This window comes from Gekko japonicus, unplaced genomic scaffold, assembly GCF_001447785.1.
Source record: "Gekko japonicus isolate JY-2015 unplaced genomic scaffold, Gekko_japonicus_V1.1 scaffold78, whole genome shotgun sequence".
In the NCBI taxonomy this organism is placed as follows: Eukaryota; Metazoa; Chordata; class Lepidosauria; order Squamata; family Gekkonidae; genus Gekko; species Gekko japonicus.
In genome coordinates, this window is record NW_015165236.1 from 763,718 (window position 1) to 785,470 (window position 21,753).

Sequence of the window (21,753 nt, forward strand, 5' to 3'; positions counted from 1 at the left end):
AGGCCCAGAGGAAACGGACAAGCGAGCGCCAGAGTGTTATGAATATGACAAGAGCCACATTTGATCAGACCAGTGAGGGTCCATCTAGTCCAGCATCCTGCCAAACCAGTTGCCCTGGAGGACCAACAAAGAGGGCAGAAAGGCCGAGGCCTTCCTCCGATGCTTCCTCATGTTCAGAGGTTGACTGCCACTGAATGTGGAGGTTCCCTTTAATGAACAGGCCTCTTAGCTACCGATGGACCTGTCTCTTCTATGAGTTTATCTTATTCCCATTTGAAGTCCATCTACGGTCGTGGCCATCGGCACACCCATGCACAGCACATTCCACAAGTGAGGAGAGACAAAAGTATTTCCGTTTGTCTCTCCTGAACCTATTTCCCATGGACTTCAGTAGGTGCCCCCGAGTTCTAGTATTATGGTACAGGGATGAAAAGCTCTCTCTCTCTATCCACTCTCTCTACCCCGTGCACATTTTAATACAGGGGTCTTCTGAGGTTCTTATTAGGGGAAGGCCTCGGCCTCCATGCCCTGTTTGTTTGGCCCTCCAGAGGAACTGGTTAGCCCCTGTGTGAGACAGGATGCTGGACGAGATGGACCACTGGTCTGATCCAGCAGGGTTCTTCTCATGTTCTTATGAAGGCCTCAGCCTCCATGCCCTGTTGCTGGCCCTCCAGAGGAACTGTCTGACCCCTGTGTGAGAGACAGGATAATGGACTAGTTGGGCCCTCACTGGTCTGATCCAGCAGGGCTCTTCTGATGTTCATATCAGGGCCTCTTTGGCCTCTTTGCCCAGTTGTTGGACCTCAAGAGGAACTGGTTGGCCCCTGGGTTAGACGGGATGCTGGACTAGATGGACCCTCACTGGTCTGATCCAGCAGGGCTCTTCTGATTGTCTTATCAGGAGAAGGCCTCAGCCTCTATGCCCTATTGTTGAGGACCTGGTTGGCGATTGTGTGAGACAGGATGCTGGACTAGATGGACCCTCACTGGTCTAATCCAGCTGGTTGGCCATCATGTGAGACAGGATGCTGAACTAGATGGACCCTCACTGGTCTAATCCATCTGAGCTCTTCTGATGTTCATACCAGGGGAAGGCCTCAGCCTCTGTGTCCTATTTGTTGGCCCTCCAGAGGAACTGGTTGGCCCCTGTGTGAGAGACGGGATGATGGACTAGATGGACCCTCACTGGTCTAATCCATCTGAGCTCTTCTGATGTTCATACCAGGGGAAGGCCTCAGCCTCTGTGTCCTATTTGTTGGCCCTCCAGAGGAACTGGTTGGCCCCTGTGTGAGAGACGGGATGATGGACTAGATGGACCCTCACTGGTCTGATCCAGCAGGCCTCTTCTTGTGTTCTAACCAGCAGTCTCCTTGAGGAGGGGACTTGAAAACAGCCCTCCAGTAGACCCAGTGAGTAACTGTGACTTACATAAATGAGGCCGGAGAAATATCTCTCTCGTAGGTTGTGCAGGACGGAGGCTTCATTGAGGCAGGTCAGCTCAGCCATGTCTTCCACCTTGGAGAACTTGGGCGGGTTCATCTTCTGGATGTCGTCCTTGCCGAAGGTGGCCTTCTTCCCGTTCTCAGCCAGCTCCACCAGCACCTCCTCCCCTTTCTCCTCCTTGATGCTGGCGGCTTCGAACCCATGTTTCTCCGACGGGACCCACACCAGCTTCTTAGCCGACCAGTCCGCCTGCGCGACGGGGCTGTTGATGAAGTTCTTGTCCACAAAGAGGAACTTCTCATCGTCGCTCAGTTGGCCTTTCTGTGCCATCTTGACTCAAGGGGCACCTGCGGGGTGGGAGAGGAAAGAGACATGACCCGTTTAGATAGTTCTGGAGGGTAACCGTGTCGGCCCACAGCAGAACAGAGAGATTCGAGTCCAGAAACCCCTTAGAAACCAGCAAGGTTTTTGGAGGTATGAGATTTCGAGAGTCAAACCTTATATCCAGGGCTTTTTTTGTAGAAGAAGCCCAGCAGGAACTCATTAGCATATTAGGCCACACCCCTGACAGAACAGCTCATTAGCATATTAGGCCACACCCCATGTTACCAAAAGTGTGGTCATCCAGCCACACCCACCTTTTGATCTTATTCTCTTTACCTTGTTTGTTGTCAAAACCCAGGGCTTTTTGCATGTTAGGCCACACACCCCTAATTGTAGCCAATCCTAATGAGTTGCTGCTGTTGGGTGTGGCCTATTATGCTAATGAGTTCCTGCTGGGTGTGGCCAACTTGGGAGCCAGCCGGAACTCCGTTCCTGTGCGTTCCTGCCCAAAAATAGCCCTGCTTATATCTGACAAAGGAGGAGGAGGAGGAGGAAGAAGAAGAAGAAGAAGAGGAGGAGGAGGAGGAGGAGGAGGAGATTGTATTCATACCCCAGCCATCACTCAGAGTCCCAGAGGGGCTTACAAGCTCCTTTCCCTCCCCCTCCCCACAACAGACACCCTGTGAGGCAGTTGGGGCTGAGAGAGCTCTGACAGAAACTGCTCTTTTTCAAGGACAGCTCTGACAGGACTATGGCTTGCCCAAGGTCATCCAGCAGGTACAACTGGAGGATTGGAGAATCAAACCTGGTTCTCCTAGATTAGAGTCCGCGCATTTCACCACTACACCAAAGAGTTTTGACTCTCAAAAGCTTATATACCCAAATATCTTGTTGGTCTCTAAGTGCTCCATTGCCCATTTAGAAAGGGAGGAGGAGGAGAAGGAGAAGAAGAGGTTGGATTCATACCCCGCCCTTCACTACCCAAAGGAGTCTCAGAGCAGCTTACAAACTCCTTTCCCTTCCCCTCCCCACAACAGACACCCTGGGAGGCAGGTGGGGCTGAGAGAGCTCTGAGAAAACTGCCCTTAAGAGAACAGCTTTGAGAGAACTTGCGACTGACCCAAGGTCATACCAGCTGCTGCATGTGGAGGAGGAGTGGCGAATCAAACCCGATTCTCCCAGATTAGAGTCCGCGCTCCTGACCGCTACACCAAAATGGATCTGACAAAGTGTCAGTCGCAAGGCAAATCAGACCTTATTTTTTTCAAGCACTCAGTATATTCGCACCCCACCTTTTTATTACAGCGGAGGTGCCTCGCTTGAACAAACCACAACAAACAGCACAGCTCAGAGTAGGAAACAGCAAAGGAAAACAGAAAACAACTGTGAGCTGAATATCCTGCAAAAATATATATATACAAAAGGAGACTTCAATGAAGTGAAATGCATATATAGTCATATAATCCCTCATAGGAAAATACAGAAGCCAACTCTGTATTTTGCTATTATGGATCTCATTGGTTTCTGTATTTTCCTATGAGGGATTATATGACTATATATGCATTTCACTTCATTGAAGTCTCCTTTTGTATATATATATTTTTGCAGGATATTCAGCTCACAGTTGTTTTCTGTTTTTCTTTGCTACTCCCTTGTTTGAACAAGACAAAGAAGACAACTGATGAGGGAGAGAAACATTAAACATAAGCAGAAACGGACCTAAAAAGACAGTGGCCACATTTGCAATTTATACGCCAGTTTCCCTACCAATTGTCCAAAGCTGCTCACAACCATTAACACCTTTTGTCTGGCAAACACACACCACAGCTGTTGACTAAATCATGGCACCTCTGACTACAAATTGGGGAAGGGCCATGGCTCAGTGGAAGAGCCTCTGTTTGGCATGCAGAAAGACCCAGGTTCAATCCCCGGCATCTCTAGTTAAAAGGATCAGTTACAGGCCTGTAGATGGGTTTTTTGTTTTTTTGTTCGGGGTGTATTTAAATTTTTAAGGGGGCAGCTAAATTACAGTTGATTCAGTTAATATGTTCCCTGGAAGGCCAGATCCTGAAGCTGAAGCTCCAGTCCTTTAGCCCCTACCCAATGAGAAGGGAGCCCTCACTGGAGAAGACCCTGATGCTGGGAAAGACTGAAGATCAAAAAAGACGGGGACGGCAAAGGATGGGATGGTCAGATAGTGTTATCGATGCAACGGACATGAAATTAAGCAAACTCCGGAGCACGACGGAAGACAGGCGGGCCTGGCGTGATGTGGCCCATGGGGTTGCGAAGAGTCGGACTCAACCGTGCGACTGAACAACAACAAAATTAATCTGAATGCCTGTCTTTAAAGGGGGAGGCTCCGAGCCCGTTTCTAGTCCTTCCGTTCAAGGAACAGGGCAGCGAGCATATCTGTTCCTAGGGGAAAAACAGCTCAAAGGGCATTTAATTGCCTTCAGAAGGCATTCAAATGCCTTTTGAGTTCCATTCCACAGGGCAAGAAAGCTTAAAAGGGCGCCTTCAGTACATCTCCAACAATCCCCCTTTTCTGCTAGTACCACCTAGGTCATGGTCAAAAGTAAGGTTTCTGGCATGGCTGTTTGTGGGGCGGGGCTTTTAGTTAAGGGGCAGGGCCCCGAAATTCCCCCACTCTAGCTACAGGCCTGATTGATTATGCGGTGAAGTGAGAGATCTGAGACCTTAGAGAGCAGCTGCCAGTCTGAGTAGGCAATACTGACCTTCCCTCCCCCATGTTTATTTTCATATTTTCAAAAATGTTACAAAACATGTCTTTTTCAAAGATTACATAAATTACATTCATGTCAAGAGTCTATATTTCTGCTATATACAATCAGAATATTCCCCCCCTCACATATTAAGCTGTTAAATGCTTTATCCAGTTATATACCCTTATCCATCTCTTATTTTGTATTTTGTCATCTTTACCCTGTAACATTAACAAATTGTCCATTTGGGCCAACTCCAAGAGTTTACTTGCAAAGTCCTCTTTAGAGGGTATTTTACCCATTTTCCATTTTTTTGCCAGTAAAATATGCACCGCAGTTATAATATATACTAATAAATATTTGTCTTGTATTGAGTACCCCTTTGGGATTATATTCAGTAGAAAGATTTCAGGGGTTAATTTAACGTCTACATTCAAAACTTCTATTATGATTTTATGTATCATTTTCCAATATTTTTGTATCTTATTACATTTCCACCACATGTGGCAAAAGGTCCCCACATTTGTTTTGCACTTCCAGCATCTATTTGATCCATTAGGATAGCACTTTGCAATTTTATCTGGAGACCAGTACCGCCTGTGAAACATCTTATAAATATTTTCCTTATATGATACGGCTCTCATATATTTTACGGTTTTCCATATCGTATCCCATTGCTCAATTTCTAAATGAATCCCCATATCTTTCATCCACATAATACTGACCTCGATGGACCAGGGGTCCTGATTCAGTACAAAGCAACTTCTGGTGGGTGTTCACGTGTGAATTGTCACTGGGAAGCAGCACTGATTCAACCCACACCAGGAAAAACTTAAGCAAAAGCCAAACAAGTGGGAAAGGATGTGCTCGGCTCTGGCAAACTTAGACAGTCGCTTAGGGCGCCAGATCTTGAAGGGCGTCAGAAAGGCTCAAAGGGAAGCTTGGTGTTAACCGGCTCCTAGAACCCCCACCTCTGTTGACTCTGGTCAAATCCAGTTAGAAACCTTGATCGAGCATTTAGTCTGACTCTGGTCTTCTCTAGCCCCCCGCTGTGATATAAAGTTCCCTCCCGTTCCCTGGTGTCGTGGTTACGTGGGCGGACTCTACTCTGGGAGGACCGGCTTTTGATTCACCCCCTCCTCCACTTCCACCTGCTGGATGACCTTGGGTCAAGCCCTAGATCTGGCAGGGCTGTTCTCGAAAAAGAGCCGTTTCTGTCAGAGCTCTCTCGGCCCCACCAACCTCACCGGGTGCCAGTAAGCCGCTCTGAGACTTTATTGGTATAAATCCAATCATCATCATCTCCTCCTCCTCCCCCCTGTCCCCTTTCAGGGGTTAATTCACAGGAGCATTTTCTGCCTCAAAACCAGGGGTCATTTCCTGCAGGAGCGCACAGGAGCGGAGCTCCGGCAGTAAACAGCCCAGGGGGCGGGCACATGCAACAAGCCCCCCCCTCTGCTCCCAGCAGCCCTCAGTCAGAGCAAGAAGCAGCCAGGTAAGTTGCAGAGCCCCCCTCCCAGCTCACCCGTCCAAGACAGTCCAGTGGCACCTTTACAGCCAAGGTTTATTCAGGTACAAGCTCTCCCTCCTCTGTGAGGGACAGATCTGCACGTTCATCCCCCCCCCCCCAATAGCTAGCAATCCAAAACAGTCCAGTAGAGCCTGAGCAGTGGGTGTTGCCTTCTGACACACTTCCGGTGATGTCAGGGGGTGTGGCCTATGCAAAGGAGTTATGCTAATGAGTTATGCTAATGAGCTCCTGCACCTCTTTTTCTACGAAATGACCCCTGCTCAAAACTGTCTCTTCGCCTAAAACAGGAGCTCCACATGGGATGCAGCCGCACCCGACCAAAGTGGTCGAACTGCAAGCATTTGGGTTCCAGGAACCCTTTCCGGACTGACTCACCTGCTGCGAGACCACCCCAAGTTAGAACTGCCAACAGGCCTGGATAAAATTGCCCTGTCCCTGTAGAATCACAGAACCACAGAGCTGGAAGGGACTTCCAGGGTCATCTAGTCCAACCCCCTGCACAGTGCAGGAAATTCACAAATACCTCCCCCCCATGTACACCCCCAGTGACTCCAGAAGGTGGCCAAAAAACCTCCAGGATCCCCGGGCAAAATGGCCTGGAGGAAAATTGCTGCCTGACCCCAAAGTGGCCAGCGGCATTTCCCTGGCGTGTCAGGAAGGGCCACGAGAACTAAGCACTGAGGCCACCCTTCCTGCCCTCCCTTCTCTTGATCTGCCTCAATTCACAGGATCAGCAGTGCAGTCAGGTGGCTGTTTAGTAGGGTTGCCAGCCTCCAGGTAGGGCCTGGGGATCTCCCGCTTTTACAACAGATCTCCAGCTGACAGAGATCAGCTCCCCTGTAGAAAATGGCTGCTTTGGAGGGTGGACTCTATGGCATTGTGCCATGCTGAGGCCCCTCCGCTTCCCAAAACCCACCCTCTCCTGGATCCACCCCCAAAGTCTCCAGGTATTTTCCAACCCAGACCTGGCAACCCCACCATCTAGCCTCTGTTTGAAAACCTCCAAAGGAGGAGGGCCCACCACTTCACGAGGAAGCCTGTTCCACTGAGGAGGAGGAGATTGGATTTCTACCCCGCCCTTCACTACCCAAAGGAGTCTAAGAGGGGCTTACAATCTCCTTTACCTTCCCCTCCCCACAACAGACTCCCTGTGAGGTTGGTGGGGCTGAGAGAACTCTGACAGAAACTGCTTTTTCCCCCAAGGACAGCTCTGAGAGAACTATGGCTTGCCCAAGGTACATCCAGGTACAAGTGGAGGAGTGGGGAATCAAACCTGGTTCTCCCAGATTAGAGTCCGTGCACTTCACCACTACACCAAACCGTCTTAACCACTAGTACACCAAACTGAGGAACCGCTCTGACTGTCAGGAAGTTCCTCCTAGTGTTTAGCCGAAAACTCTTTTGATTTAATTTCAACCCTGTTGGTTCTGGTCCAACATTCTGGGGACAACAGATAACAACTCCGCACCATCCACTTGAAGATGGGTTATCATCTTTCCCCAGGTCTGTTGGGAACCCTGTGCTGCAGAGAATTCTGGGAAACATCCTTGGCTGCTTCCTGAGTTCCAGGAGAGCCGCGTTGGCGAGCGCCGTTGGGGGGGCCCACATGCGCTGAGAATGAGTGCAGGAGGAGCACACCCGAGGAACTGTGCGCAGTGAGCAAGCTCCCTTTCAGGGACCCAGTCAGCTTTCCGGGAAGCTCAGGTGTCCCTGGATGAAAGTTGGAAAGCGGGCAGGGTGTAGGAGCCTCCTGGTGGCCGCTGGTTACGTTCAGCTCTTCTGCACCATTTGCTTGACAAAAGGCAGGGTAGGTCTCTGGAGAAGCAGACGGGTGCAAACCCAGCAGTCTTTCTCCAGTAGGAAGAGACGCTTCCTTAGGAGGACGCAAACTCTCCTCCCTTCAGAACAAATTGTCTCCCCTGGGAATCACTTCTGAGTCCCCTACCAGTCACCGGCATTGATGGTTTGCCCAGTTCAGCCTGTCAGGCGTCCCTCGCAACCTTTTCTTGCCCTTCACCTTAAACTTAGATACCAGACTTCCGCCGTCCCCCCAACACACACACCCAACACACTGCCCTGAAGCAGCAACGTTCCAGGCGCAGCAACAGCCAACCGCCCTTGAGACCTGGCCCATGCAGTGGGGCATTTTGGGGCACTGCCCCCTTAATTAAAAGCCCCGCCCCCACAAATATCCATGCCATAAACTTTTTGGGGTGTATTTTTTGTATTTTTAAAATAACAAAAATGCAATGTGTGTGTCTCTGTGTGTGTGCGTGCGTAGAAACCTTATTTTTGAGGAGAGCCCTCCTCCTCCTCCTCCTCTTTCAACAGCAAAAAGCTCAACCCCTTCATTCGCATCCACTCGGGCTCCCCTCTCCCTCCCACTGTGGAATTCTTGGGGGGCATCATGGGACCAGTGTTCCCTCTACGCTGAGTGAGTGTGAGCCAGCTCACAGTTCTTGAGCCTCCGGCTCACACACTTTTGTCTCAACTCAGGAAGGATGGCACCGGAGCAAACTAATTTATGCAGCAGCCAAATCGCTCACTCACAACTTTAATACCAAGTAGAATTTTTGCTCAGAAGAAGAAGAAGAAGAAGAAGAAGAAGAGATTGGATTTCTACCCCGCCCTCCACTACCCAAAGGAGTCTCAGAGCGGCTTGCAAACTCCTTTCCCTTCCCCTCCCCACAACAGACACCCTGTGAGGTAGGTGGGGCTGAGAGAGCTCTGACAGAAACTGCTCTTTTTCAAGAACAGCTATGCCAGAACTATGGCTTGCCCAAGGTCATCCAGCAGGTGCAAGTGGAGGAGGAGTGGGGAATCAAACCCGGTTCTCCCAGATTAGAGTCCGCGCACTCAACCACTACACCAAACAGAAGACAGCTTAGACAGACCATTGGGACCTGGGAAAAGATCGCTCAGAAGGCAGTTAGTAAATGCCTTTTGGGTTCCCTTCCACAGGGCCGGAAAGCTTAGCAGGGCACCTTCAGTACATCTCCAACAAGCCCCCTTTACTGCTAGCCCAGCCCTGCTGTAGACCACCTGGGTCACAGATCCAGAGGAGTCAGCCGTGGGAGTCTGTTGGCCGCAAAATAGTAAAAAGCCCAGTAGCAACTTTAAGACTAACAAACTTTCTTGTAGCATAAGCTATTTGAAGAAACACAGCTCTCTTCGTTTCCTGGGTCACGGTGGGTCTTTCGAAAGCACTCCCATGAGCCTTTGGGAAACAGCCTTTGGTCTACAGCAGGACTGGGCTAGCAGAAAGGGGGCTTGTTGGAGGTGTACTGAAGGTTAAATCTGACTCTAGGGGGCGGTGCTCATCTCCGTTTCCAAGCTGAAGAGCCAGCGCTGTCTGAAGATATCTCCGTGGTCACGTGGCCGACATGACTAGACACCGAGGCGCACAGAACGCTGCTACCTTCCCACTGAAGAGGTACCTATTTCCCAACTCGCAATGTCTTGCTTTCAGACTGCTAGGTTGGCAGGAGCTGGGGCCAGATACGGGAGCTCACTCCGTCACGCAGCCCTTGGGTCTCGAACTGCTGAACGACCGGCCTTTCAGTCTGCAGTTCAGCGTCTTAACCACTGAGTCACCGCGGCCCCAACTGTAAATTAACTGCCCCCTTAAAATCCTGGCTACAGGCCTACTCGGGACATTCTTCGCCGGGCACTTGGCAACCTGACATGCCTTTCAGGTGTTCACAAAGATTCTCACAACAGCCCTGCGAGGCTGGCTTGTCAAAGGTCATTTCCAAGCAATGATTGAGCCTGGGTGGAGGTGCTCTTGTAAACGGGATGAGGACAGCTGCACTTCCCTTTCCAGCCAGTCAAGGTGCCACGATCGACTGCCGCTGGTCAGTGAGAATGGGCAGGCGGGAGGACATTTGCACTGGCCGCTCACATGGCCACTGGGAAGGAGGTCAGTATTGTTAATCCCAGATTGCAAATAAGCAGCTAAGCCCGTCTAGAAACCTACTCAAGTCTATTCAGTGAGGCTTACACACCGGAAAGAATTCTTAGGATGGCCAGCCAGTGAGTTCCTCACACCGGTAACACCGGTCAGGAAGGCTGATGCTTTGGAAGGAGGGTCTCAGGCGGAGGTCTTTCCCATCACCTCCCGCCTGGTCCTTTTTAACTGAAGATGCCTCTGGGGACTGAACCTGGGACCTTCCGCATGCCAAGCAGAGACTCTGCCACTAAGCCACAGTCCCTTTTTGCAGCTCTCCAGGGTCTCAGGCGGAGGTCTTTCCCGTCACCACCTGCCTGGTCCTTTTTAACTGGAGATGCCGCTAGGGACTGAACCTGGGACCTTCTGCATGCCAAGCAGAGACTCAGGCAGAGGTCTTTCACATCACCTACTGCCTGGTCCTATTAAACTGGTGTTGCCGGGGATTAAACCTGGGACTTTCTGTATGCCAAGCAGAGGCTCTGCCACTGAGCCACAGCCCCTCTTTACAGCTCTCCAGGGTCTCAGGCGGAGGTCTTTCCTGTCACCACCTGCCTGGTCCTTTTTAAGTAGAGATGCCACCAGGGACTGAATTTGGGACCTTCTGCATGCCAAGCAGAGACTCTGCCACTAAGCCACGGCCCCTCTTTACAGCTCTCCAGGGTCTCAGGCGGAGGTCTTTCCCATCACCTAGTGCCTGGTCCTTTTTAACTGGAGATGCTACGGATTGAACCCAGGACCTTCTGCATGACAAGCAGAGGGACTGAACCTGAGACCTTCTGCATGCTAAACAGAGGCTCTGCCACTAAGCCACAGCCCCTCTTTGCAGCTCTCCAGAGTCTCAGGCGGAGGTCTTTCCCATCGCCTCCTGCCTGGTCCTTTTAAACTGGAGATGCTGGGGACTGAACCTGAGACCTTCTGCATGCCAAACAGAGGCTCTGCCACTAAGCCACAGCCCCTCTTTGCAGCTCTCCAGAGTCTCAGGCAGAGGTCTTTCACATCGCCTCCTGCCTGGTCCTTTTAAACTGGAGATGCCGGGGATTGAACCCGGGACTTTCTGCATGCCAAGCAGAGGCTCTGCCACTGAGCCATGGCTCCTCTTGACAGCTCACAGGGTCTCAGGCAGAGGTCTTTCACATCACCTACTGCCTGGTCCTTTTAAACTGGAGATGCTGCTGGGGATTGAACCTGGGACCTTCTGCATGCCAAGCAGAGGCTCTGCCACTGAGCCACGGCCCCTCTTAACAGCTCACTAGGGTCTCAGGCAGAGGTCTTTCACATCACATCCTGCCTGGTCCTTTTAAACTGGAGATGCTGGAGATTTAACCTGGGACCAGCTCTCCAGGGTCTCAGGTGGAGGTGTGAACAGCGTCCAGTATTTCAAAAGGCAGTTCGGTTCACCAAACCGGCATTCTCTGCTTCTTATCTTACTAGCATCTCAGCCCTGAATCAGGGGGGAGGGGGGGAAATCTCTTGACCTGGTTGCTTCTGAGCTGAGCCAGCTTCAAAGCCAAGCTAAGCCATCCCGCCTGCCCCCCCTCAGTAAAGAAGTCATGTGCCAGAGAGTTCTGGGCTTGTTTGCATCTATCCATGTAGGCTACCATATAAGGCCATGTTCTTCTCGGAACTAGCAGATCGGCCAAAAGGGAGAAGAACGGGGGGGGGGAGAATAACTCCCCTAATGATAACAAGTTCAAAACAAATACCTTTTAGGGAATAACAAAAGTCTTTTGCGAAGGCGACACGCACACACACACAAAAAGTGGCTGTGGACATCCAAGCCACCGCAGCAAAGCCGAGAGACGCCGACGCTCGTGAGACAAGCTGGGTTTACATTCCATGGTTCGTTGTTTCCCAGCCGTGAGAAGTTGCAAGGACTGGAAGAAATGCATCTATTGAAACCCCAGCTCCGTGGGGGTTTTTTTTAAAAAAAGATGGGCTTATGGGAAGGCTTGTAGCAGGAGCCTAGGACGTTCCTCTGAAACTACATGTTTGTCTGACAACAAGGAATATTTCCAACTGCTGCTCATGATATCTTGTGAGGTGTGCACATGACACGTGTCATACACATGAAGGAGATGTGCACATATCTGACAAGGGCCGGCCACAACACCCGGGATGTGCAGTTTGCTTCCCAGTGACAATTATCCTTTTAACAGCCGGCCGATTGGGACATCGCCGCAAACGCTCTTTACTGCCATCTGCTGACATTTGGCCGTCTTTATTCACAGCCTCACTTACTACCCGCCTGGGCTCATTCCGCCACCTCTCTGAAGGGGAGCAACCCACCAGGTCATGGCGTAAAAAACCACTCCACTCAGGCTCCTGCGGACCAGCTCTGAGCTGACGTCCTTTCCCAAGTGAGGGGCCGTCTCGACAACCGCGATGCACCCCCTCCCCCAGCTTTCCTGCAAAGTTTATTCCCAACACAGCAGGACAGGATTGGACAAGTTAAGACCCCTGGGTCCTTTTCACAGGGCCTGTCTGTTCGCCAAGAGGGGATCCCGCTTCACGTTCGGCTGCTGACATCGGGGGCAAGCTACCAATTCGCTCCCACTTAAAGTACTCAGGGAGGCAATTTTGCTTAGTTAAAAAACACCAGGCACTTGACAGAGACTTCTCGAATAGTAGAAAAGAAAACAACCCTTCTTAGAGCCTTCTATAACATCTGTCAAGTGTCACATTCGGTTTGCATTCTGCAGCTTGTCGTTTCCCAGCTATGAGAAGCTGCAAGAACCGGATGACATGCATCTATTTAAATACCGTCTCCGTTTTTTAAAAAAGATGGGCTTGCCACCTACACAACCAACCTACCTTATACGGCTTGCCTCAGTTCCTCTAGGCAGTTAAGCAAACGATAAATACTTAGCCATTAAATAAGCCGTCTCCCTGCCTAATTAAACTGCACACTAAAAACAAACAAACCCACCAGTGAATTTCCAGAAAGCGGGCACGAACTCTTTGCGGTGAGAAACACACATGTCCTGAATCGCTCTAAAGGAAGAAGGCAGTTTGCACATTGGTCCGGGGGGGGGGGGGAATAACTGCTCTATCCCTTTCACGAAGAAGAGCAGTTAATTCAGATTGATAGTGGAACAGCAAGGGGATGCAGCTCTTGACCCACAAGCGGCTGGCAAATCCCTTCGCCTGTCAAGGAGTACTTACAGAGGTCCAGGGAAGAAGGCAGAAGATGTGTTGGAGAGTCCGGAACCCGAACAGCTGACAGCCGGGGCAGTCCAAGGGAGCGTTGCCTCTGCCAACCCCCTATATAGAGGGGGAGAAGCTCTGTGGGGAGGGGCCCCCAAACACCGCCCCCTGCTGGGACACCCGGACAGGACAAGGGGGAGTGCCCCACAGGCCCAGTTTGGAGCTCGGAATTAGCCTTCGAAACCACATGCATCAAAAGGATGCGCTGCTTCCCTTCTCACGCGCCATGTGACTGATGGGACGGCTCGACAATTATAAGTCCTTGGGTTTTTTTGGTTTTTTTTTTAAAGACTTCCCAGAAAGAGAGCTTTCCTGCTCCAAACAAAGTGATAGGGCCCTTCTTAACCCCTTCCCGCTTTCCCAGGCAAGTTGGGCTTCCGGGGAAAAGGAGGAGATCGGGTTGAGGAGAGCGTGATGAGCAGAGAGAGAGGCTGGAACACACACATACACACCCAGGCACACACCATTTCCCCCTGTGCAATAAAACTGGGCTTATCTCTCACCAGCTTAAGGATGTGGAGTTCAGAAATAAAACCCGGAGACCTCCAGCGCTGTGAGAAGAAGTCCGGCCGGGGGTGGGGTGGGAAGCAGGGGGCAAGCGTCCCCCAGGAAACCTGGACGGAGAGAGGCCCTGTGCCCGTTTGTGCAGCTTTTTGCCGCTGCCTTAAGCCGCCTCCGTCCCCGGGGAGTCCGGACACAGCTTTTTCCCAGCTCTCGGCAAAGAGGACCTCGCTGCCATCTCAGCCCAGCTCCTGAGAAAGTGCTGTAAATAATATATCTATATAAATACCTCCCGCTGTCCATAAATGGGAAAAGAATAACTGCTGAATGGTCTGTGGCACAGCAGAGTGTGTGTGTGGTGGGGGGAGCGTGGGGAGGAAGGAGGGGTCCCCCCAGCTCTGTTGTTGTGCAAAGACGGGGAAGGCTGGAAAGAGAAGAAAGGCCGCAGGCCGGCTCGGGGGAGGGATGTGTCTGGTCCTCATCAACTCCCCCCAAAACTTTCAACCCTTCCTCCCCCCCCCATCCAGTCCACTGTCTGCCTGTCCCTCGCCTGGGCCGGTCCCGCTCAGACATCCCAAAAAGGGAACGCAGGGTCCCGCCAGGAATTCCCACCAGCATTCCGGATGCGAAACCCCGGGGAGGCACTCCACTCAGCCACGGACTAAATATGGAGCACACGGGGACGTGGAGGGGTGGTGCCGGGAGGCAGAGGGAAGGAGCCGCTCCCCGGGCCTGCTTTCCGCTAGCCGGGGCGGCGGGGTCGGGGGGGGGGATTCGCCGTGGGGCACCTCAGCCCCCCAAGCACAAAGGCGGGCAAAGAATGGAAGCAGTGCGGAGAGCCCAGCCGCCCAGGCCTGTCCGTGCCGAGGTCGGAAAGCAGGATGTCAGCGAGGGAGTTGGGTTGGAACAAATAAAAGGGTCGGAGCCCTTTCCCTAACGAAGACAGGTTAAGGCGCTCGTGGAGAAACGACGGCTGAGGGGTGACATGACTGAGGTTTATAAGATTATGCATGGGGTAGAGCAGGTAGCTCTACCTTGAGTGGTTCAAGTGGTTGAGACACTGAACTGCAGGCTGTGGAAGGTCGGTAGTTCAGCAGTTCAAGACCCGGGTGCCGCATGACGGAGTGAGCTCCCGTCTCTAGTTCCAGCTCCTCCCAACCTAGCAGATCGAAAGCAAGACATTGCAAGTAGATAAATAGGTACCACTTTGGTGGGAAGGTAACAGCGTTCCGTGCGCCTTGGTGTTTAGTCATGCCGGCCACATAACCACAGAAATGTCTTTGGACAGCGCTGGCTCTTAGGCTTTGAAACGGAGATGAGCACCGCAACCCTAGAGTTGGACTCGACTGGCTTTCGAGCAAGGGAAACCTTTACCTTTACCTTAGAGCAGGTAGAGAAATAAGTACTTTTCTCTCTTTCTCACAACACAAGAACTGGTGGGCACGCCATGAAATTGCTGAGCGGTCGGGTTAGAACGGATAAAAGGAATTCCTTCTTCACCCAAAGAGGGATTAACACTTGGAATTCACTGCCACAGGAGGTGGTGGCAGCTACAAGCATGGACGGCTTCAAGAGTGAATTGGATAAGCATATGGAACAGAAGTCCATCAGTGGCTCTTAGCCATGAGGTATAGATAGGGACTCTCGGTCTGGGGCAAGGGATGCTCTGTCTTCTTGGTGCTGGGGGGGGGCACAGTGGGAGGGCTTCTGGAGTTCTGGCCCCACTGCTGGACCTCCTGAGGGCATCTGGTAGTTTGGTGTGGTGGTTAAGTGGGCGGACTCTAATCTGGGAGAACCGGGTTTGATTCCCCACTCCTCCACTTGCACCTGCTGGATGACCTTGGGCAAGCCATAGTCCTGTCAGAGCTGTTCTTGAAAAAGAGCAGTTTCCATCAGAGCTCCCTCAGCCCCACCTACCTCACAGGGTGTCTGTGGTGGGGAGGGGGAGGGAAAGGAGTTTGTAAGCCGCTCTGAGACACTTTTGGGTAGTGAAGGACGGGGTATAAATCCAATCTCTTCTCTTGTCTTCTTCTACCTGCTCCATCCCATGCATAATCTTGTAAACCTCGATCAGGTCACCCCTCAGCCGTCGTTTCTCCAAGCTAAAGAGCCCCAAGCGCTTTAACCTTTCTTCATAGGGAAAGTGCTCCAACCCTTTTGTCATCCTACTTGTCCTTTTCTGTGACCAGATGGGGCTAGCCTGGGCCTGGATGTCCCCGTGAGCCATTCCCAGAGTCAGAATGCAACACACAGGGCAGATGTGTCAAAATGCAAAGGGTTCCATGAAGCTCGAAAGCACGAGGGGGGGAAACCCCCACTGCCTTTTTCAGCCCATCACTATTGGCCCCGTCCTTTCGATTGGATCAGCGCCTTGGCACTGCCCCTGTATTTCTATGACAGGGAGAGGGGTATATCCCCCCCCTGCTTTGAAGCTTCTAGATGAGGAACAAATACAGAACATTCCTTTATCTCCCTGCCTGATGGAATGACAAAGGGAAAGCAATAAAATGCATTTTTTTAAAAGAAAAAAAAATAAAGCTGTAAATTTAATTTCCTTTTAAAGCATTTGCTTCCACTTAGAATTCAACAGAAAGCCCAGGATGCTGGCAGAGACGAAGGTCTCTCTCTCTCTCTCTCCGTAGTTCTGACAAGAGCTGTCCTTGAAAAAGAGCCGTTTCTGTCAAGAGCTCTCTCAGCCCCACCCGCCTCACAGGGTGTCTGTGGTGGGGAGGGGAAGGGAAAGGAGTTTGTAAGCCGCTCAGAGACTCCTTCGGGTAGTGAAGGGCCATGGGGTATAGATCCAATCTCTTCTCCTCTTCCTCTTCTGGTCTTTTTGGCAGCTGTGTGACACAGAGTGTGGGACTGGAGGGGCCATTGGCCGGCTCCAGCATTGGCTTCTCTGATGTCCTTCTGGGTCTCACTTGCATGGCGCACGCACTTAGGGGGCAGGCGGCTCCCTCATCCCAGCGGCATTATTCCCTTCTGCAACCTGGACAGCCCAGGCGAGCTGGGAGGGCCCCCCCCCCAAAGACGTGCAAGGTTGCTACGCAGAGGCAGGCGATGGCAAACCGCCTCTGAACGGCTCTCGCCCTGAACACCTTACAGGGCCGCCACAAGTCAGAGGCAAACTGACTGCGCCTCCCACCACCCTAGCATGCATGCCATTCCTTTTCTATGGCTTTACACCAGTCGATTCCTGCCCGCGCATGGACTCAGCGATGAGACAGGCGGCCACAGAGCCTCCCCGGTTCACACAGCGGCGGCTTGAACTTCCACCAGGGCGGCAGAGAACAGACATTTGGGCTAACGGGGAGCCAGGAAGCTAGGGGGTCAGATGTAACCTCCGCCGTGAAAGCGGATCTCAGAAAAACCACCGTCCTTGCAGCCTGGCAGGAACGATTGCGCCAGTCTACCTCGCAGGGGTCTTGTAAGGCTCCTCATGACAATACGCACAACGTATGTGGAACCCTTGAATTGTTGCACAGAAATGCTAAGTAGGCTGCTGCTGGTTTGGCACAGCGACTGGGGCTGCGGAAGGGAAGGAGAGGGTCGTGGGAGTCCCCTGAGTCCCTCTTTTGAGGGCATATGCTGAGAAGGAGACCCAGCAGAGAGGAGGGGAGGGAGGGTGCGGGTGCTTCAGCGGCCAGGAGCATTCCAAGGGACCCTGCGGGAGAGCCAAAACCCCGCACAAAGTTGGAGAGGGGGACTGCCCGTGCCCTGAGCAGACCTCCCTTGACGCAAGCCATCTCTCCTGCCCCCCCCCCCAAGTTATTCCCCGAGTCTTCCTTCCTTCCTCTGCGGAGCCATAAAACCGTTTTGTAAATACCTCCAGCACCTTCCAGGGGCCAGAGCTTAAAAAGGAATGGAAATTCTCCGCCTTTGCACCCACCAACGTACACAGAAGCCGCTTGGCAGGCGAGTGAAGCCTCTGACAAAAGCAACGTGGGGGGTGGGGGGGGGGGACCAAGCCTGATCCAGGGCCAGGCGGAAAGCTGGGGAGCGATTAAGGGCAAGCAACGCAGCCGGCCACGATCCAGGCATCGCTCGACCTGACATCCCCGCGCATGAACTGGCTCGCCACGGCTGAACTCGGCCAGACCCAGAACAGGGAGAGGCCAAGTTAACTCACCCCCGAGAGCCCATTTCGGCTCCCCTCACAAGGCCAGCAGCACCGGAGCTACAAGATACCAGCCGCGTGGCTGTCTAGCCCTGCAAACCTTCCAAGCGCGGGACCCTGGAGAAGCAGGGCGGGGTGGTGGCTGGCTACCATGTTGGACTCAGGCCCCAGAGAGCTGAGTTTGAAGCCTCACTCATCCTGGAAGCTCCGTGGGTGGCCTGGGGCCAGAGACCTGCTCACAGTTTGGCCTACCTTGCAGGCTCGTTGTGAGGATAAAACAAGGAAAGGGAGAATCGTGCATGCTGGTTCTCCGTGGAAGAAGGCTGTGATTAAAATATATAGCAGATAGGTATTTTCCCCCTTCCACAGACGTTGCCTTCCTCTGAGCATGTGCGGAACGTTCTTCCCTTCAGCATCACTGCTGAATGCCAAACTGAGAGCCAGTCTAGTGTAGTGGGTAAGAGTGGCGGACTCTGTTCTGGAAGAACCGGGTTTGATTCCCCACTCCTCCACATGATGCAGCTGCTGGTGTGACCTTGGGTCAGTTACAAGTTCCTTCAGAGCTGTTCTCTCAAGGGCAGTCCTCGAGAGAGCTCTCTCGGCCCCACCTGCCTCACAGGGTGTTTGTTGTGGGGAGGGGAAGGGGATGTAAGCCGCTCTGAGACTCCTTCAGGTAGTGAAGGGCCATGGGGTATAAATCCAATCTCCTCCTCCTCTTCTCGCTCATAGAGACCAACAAGATTTTTCAGGGTATGAGCTTTTCAGAGTCAAACCTCCCTTCGTCAGATCAGAGCTTTGTCTCTCGAAAGCTCAGCCCCCCAAAATCTCCAAGTCTCCAAGGTCCTTCCGGACTCGAATGTAGCTCTTCCACCCCAGACAGACGTGGCTGCCCTCGGAAACGATGCTTCTTACGCAGGACCGGACTCCTGCCTGCCCTCCAGTCTTTGGGGGGCTGAGGGTCAGTTTCCCTGATCATCGAGAAGAAAAGAGCCCATTTGGAGAAAGAGATGCTCATAAAACAGTAGAAGGCTTCTGCCAGGATGAGCATCTCCCAGCTGTGAGAGTGAAAAGGATGAAGAAGGAGGAGAAGGAGAAGAAGAAGAGGAAGAAGAGGAGGAGGAGGAGGAGGAGGAGGAGGAGAATGGATTTATACCCCGCCCTTCACTTGGAGTCTCAGAGCAGCTTACAAACTCCTGTTCCTCCCCCTCCCCACAACAGACACCCTGTGAGGGAGGTGGGGCTGAGAGAGCTCTGGACAGAAACTGCTCTTTTTCAAGGACAGCTATGCCAGAACTACGGCTTGCCCAAAGTCATCCAGCAGGTGCATGTGAAGAAGTGGGGAGTCAAACCCGGTTCTCCCAGATTAGAGTCCGTGCACTTAACCACTTAACACCAAACTGGCATGGGGTTTGTGATCTTACACCCATTTACCTGCAAGTAAGCTTGTAGTGGCTCAAGTGGTTAAGATGCTGAACTGCAGGCTGTGGAAGGTCAGTAGTTCAGCAGTTCGAGACCCGGGTGCCGCATGATGGAGTGAGCTCCCGTCTCTAGTTCCAGCTCCTGGCAACCTAGCAGTTCTAAAGCAAGAAATTGCAAGTAGATAAATAGGTACCACTTAGGTGGGAAGGGAACAGCGTTCCGTGCGCCTCGGTGTTTAGTCATGCCGGCCACATGACCACGGAAATGTCTTTGGACAGCGCTGGCTCTTCGGCTTTGAAACGGAGATGAGCACCGCAACCCTAGAGTCGGACTCGACTGGCTTTCGAGCAAGGGAACCTTTACCCTTACTTTAAGCTTCATCGAACCAAGTAGCATGTCCTTTGGAGTAAACACGCACTGGATTGCACTAAGCACTGCCTCAAGGAAGATAATTTAGCTGAGTGTGGCGACGTTAAAAAGAAAAGTGGGTATTTGTGCGAGAGAGACGGAAGCCCTTCCACCTGCAAGTTGCGTTGATGCAGGGAAACAACCGGCCACGAGCATAGCACAACTTTAGGCAGCCAGGACGCAAGCGCTCTTTTTAAGGCTGGGGGGAAATCGGCTTGCCTGTGGCCCTCGGTGATCAGCGGAAGCCAAAAGTTCCAAAGGCGCTCTGCGGCTGCGCGTGCACGCAAAAACTGTGAGCTAGCTCACACTAACTCAGCTTAGAGGGAACACTGGTCTTGCTATAAGCTTTCACAAGCTCCCTTTCTTCCTACAGCATGAGAGTTTGGTGTGGTGGTTAAGTGCGCGGACTCTAATCTGGGAGAACCAGGTTTGAGTCCCAACTCCTCCACATGCACCTGCTGGATGACCTTGGGCAAGGATGACCTTGGGCAAGCCGCAGTTCTGTCAGAGCTGTCCTTGAAAGGGCAGTTCTTGAAAGAACTCTCTCAGCCCCACCTCCCTCACAGAGAGTCTGTTGTGGGGAGGGGAGGGGAAGGAGTTTGTAAGCCGCTCTGAGACTCCTTTGGGTAGTGAAGGGCGAGGTATAAATCCAATGTCCTTTTCCTCCTCCTCCTCTTCTTCAGAGCACAGACTCTAATCTGGGAGAACCGGGTTTGATTCCCCACTCCTCCTCCACTGGCACCTGGCTGGATGACCTTGGGCAAGCCGTAGTTCAGACAAGAGTTGTCCTTGAAAAAGAGCAGTTTCTGTCAGAGCTCTCTCAGCCCCACCGACCTCACAGGGTGTCTGTTGTGGGGAGGGGAAGGGAAAGGAGTTTGTCAGCCGCTCTGAGACTCCTTTGGGTAGTGAAGGGCCATGGGGTATAAGTCCAATCTCTTCTCTTCTTCTTCTGATCACGGCACAGGCAGCTCCAGGGTGCCAGGCCGGACTTGAGCTACGCCACGCTGGCCCAAAGACTGGCCACCACAGACGTAGGTGCTGTTTGAGGCTCTCTCCCCAGAGCAGGCTAAATGCTTATGGACATTCAGAGACGTCACAAGGACAGCTGAGGCCAGCCAATGCAGGCCCCTCCAGACAGGCAATTTGTACCGCTAGTTTATATACAGGTCTTAAACGTAATCCTCTTTTCTGACGGCTTACTCAACGTTTGATTTTTCATCTCTGGGAAGAACAGGCAACCCTGCCCTTACTCCACTGGTTCCCAAAGTGGGCAATAGCGCCCCCTGGGGGCCGCTGGAACGATCCAGGTGGGTGGTAGGAGCCTTGGGTGCAAATTTGTCGCTGCACCTTTTTGTCCACTTCTTGAAGGGAGACTGAGTAATTCTTGTCTGAAAAGGGGGCGGTAGGCCAAATACGTTGTGCCTTGATGCTGTGGTCTGTTCCCCACTGGGATACACATACCTCAAGCTTCCACAGAGATAAGACATGATTCTTAATGTAATTACACATGAAGCTGCCTTATACAGAATCAGACCATTGGTCCACCAGTGTCCGTATTGTCTACTCAGACTGGCAGCAGCTCTCCAGGGTCACAGGTGCAGGTCTTCCCCCCATCACCAAACTGCCCAGATGCCTCTGGGGATTGAACCTGGGACCCTCTGCATGCCAAGCAGAGGCTCTTCCACTGAGCCACAGACCCTCTTTACAGGTCTCCAGGGTCTCAGATGGAGGTCTTTCCCATCACCTGCAGCCTGGTCCTTTTTAACTGGAGATGCTGCCGTGGATTGAACCTAGGACCTTCTGCATGCCAAGCAGAGGCTCTGCCATTGACTCACAGCCCCTCTGGACAGCTCTCCAGGGTCTCAGGCGGAGGTCTTTCCCATAACCTCCTGCATGGTCCTTTTTAACTGGAGATGCTGCTGGGGACTGAACCTGGGACCTTCTGCATGCCAAGCAGAGGCTCTGCCACTGAGCCACAGACCCTCTTTACAGGTCTCCAGGGTCTCAGATGGAGGTCTTTCCCATCACCTGCAGCCTGGTCCTTTTTAACTGGAGATGCTGCCGTGGATTGAGCCTGGGACCTTCTGCATGCCAAGCAGAGGCTCTGCCATTGACTCACAGCCCCTCTGGA

General features: G+C 52.3%; 1 protein-coding gene across 3 annotated transcripts in view; it reads right to left on the reverse strand.

Moving 5' to 3' along the window:
• MYH11 (myosin, heavy chain 11, smooth muscle) overlaps positions 1 to 13,201 on the reverse strand; it is a 121,142-nt gene extending 107,941 nt beyond the window's left edge. For all 3 annotated transcript variants that reach the window (XM_015409942.1, XM_015409941.1, XM_015409943.1), the window contains exons 1-2: positions 13,136 to 13,201; positions 1,429 to 1,790 (exon numbers count right to left, since the gene is read on the reverse strand). In XM_015409942.1, the coding sequence (XP_015265428.1) occupies positions 1,429 to 1,773 (345 nt within the window). In that variant the 5' untranslated portion in view covers positions 1,774 to 1,790; positions 13,136 to 13,201. The remainder of the gene's footprint in view (positions 1 to 1,428; positions 1,791 to 13,135) is intronic.
• Between the last annotated feature and the right edge of the window lie 8,552 nt (positions 13,202 to 21,753).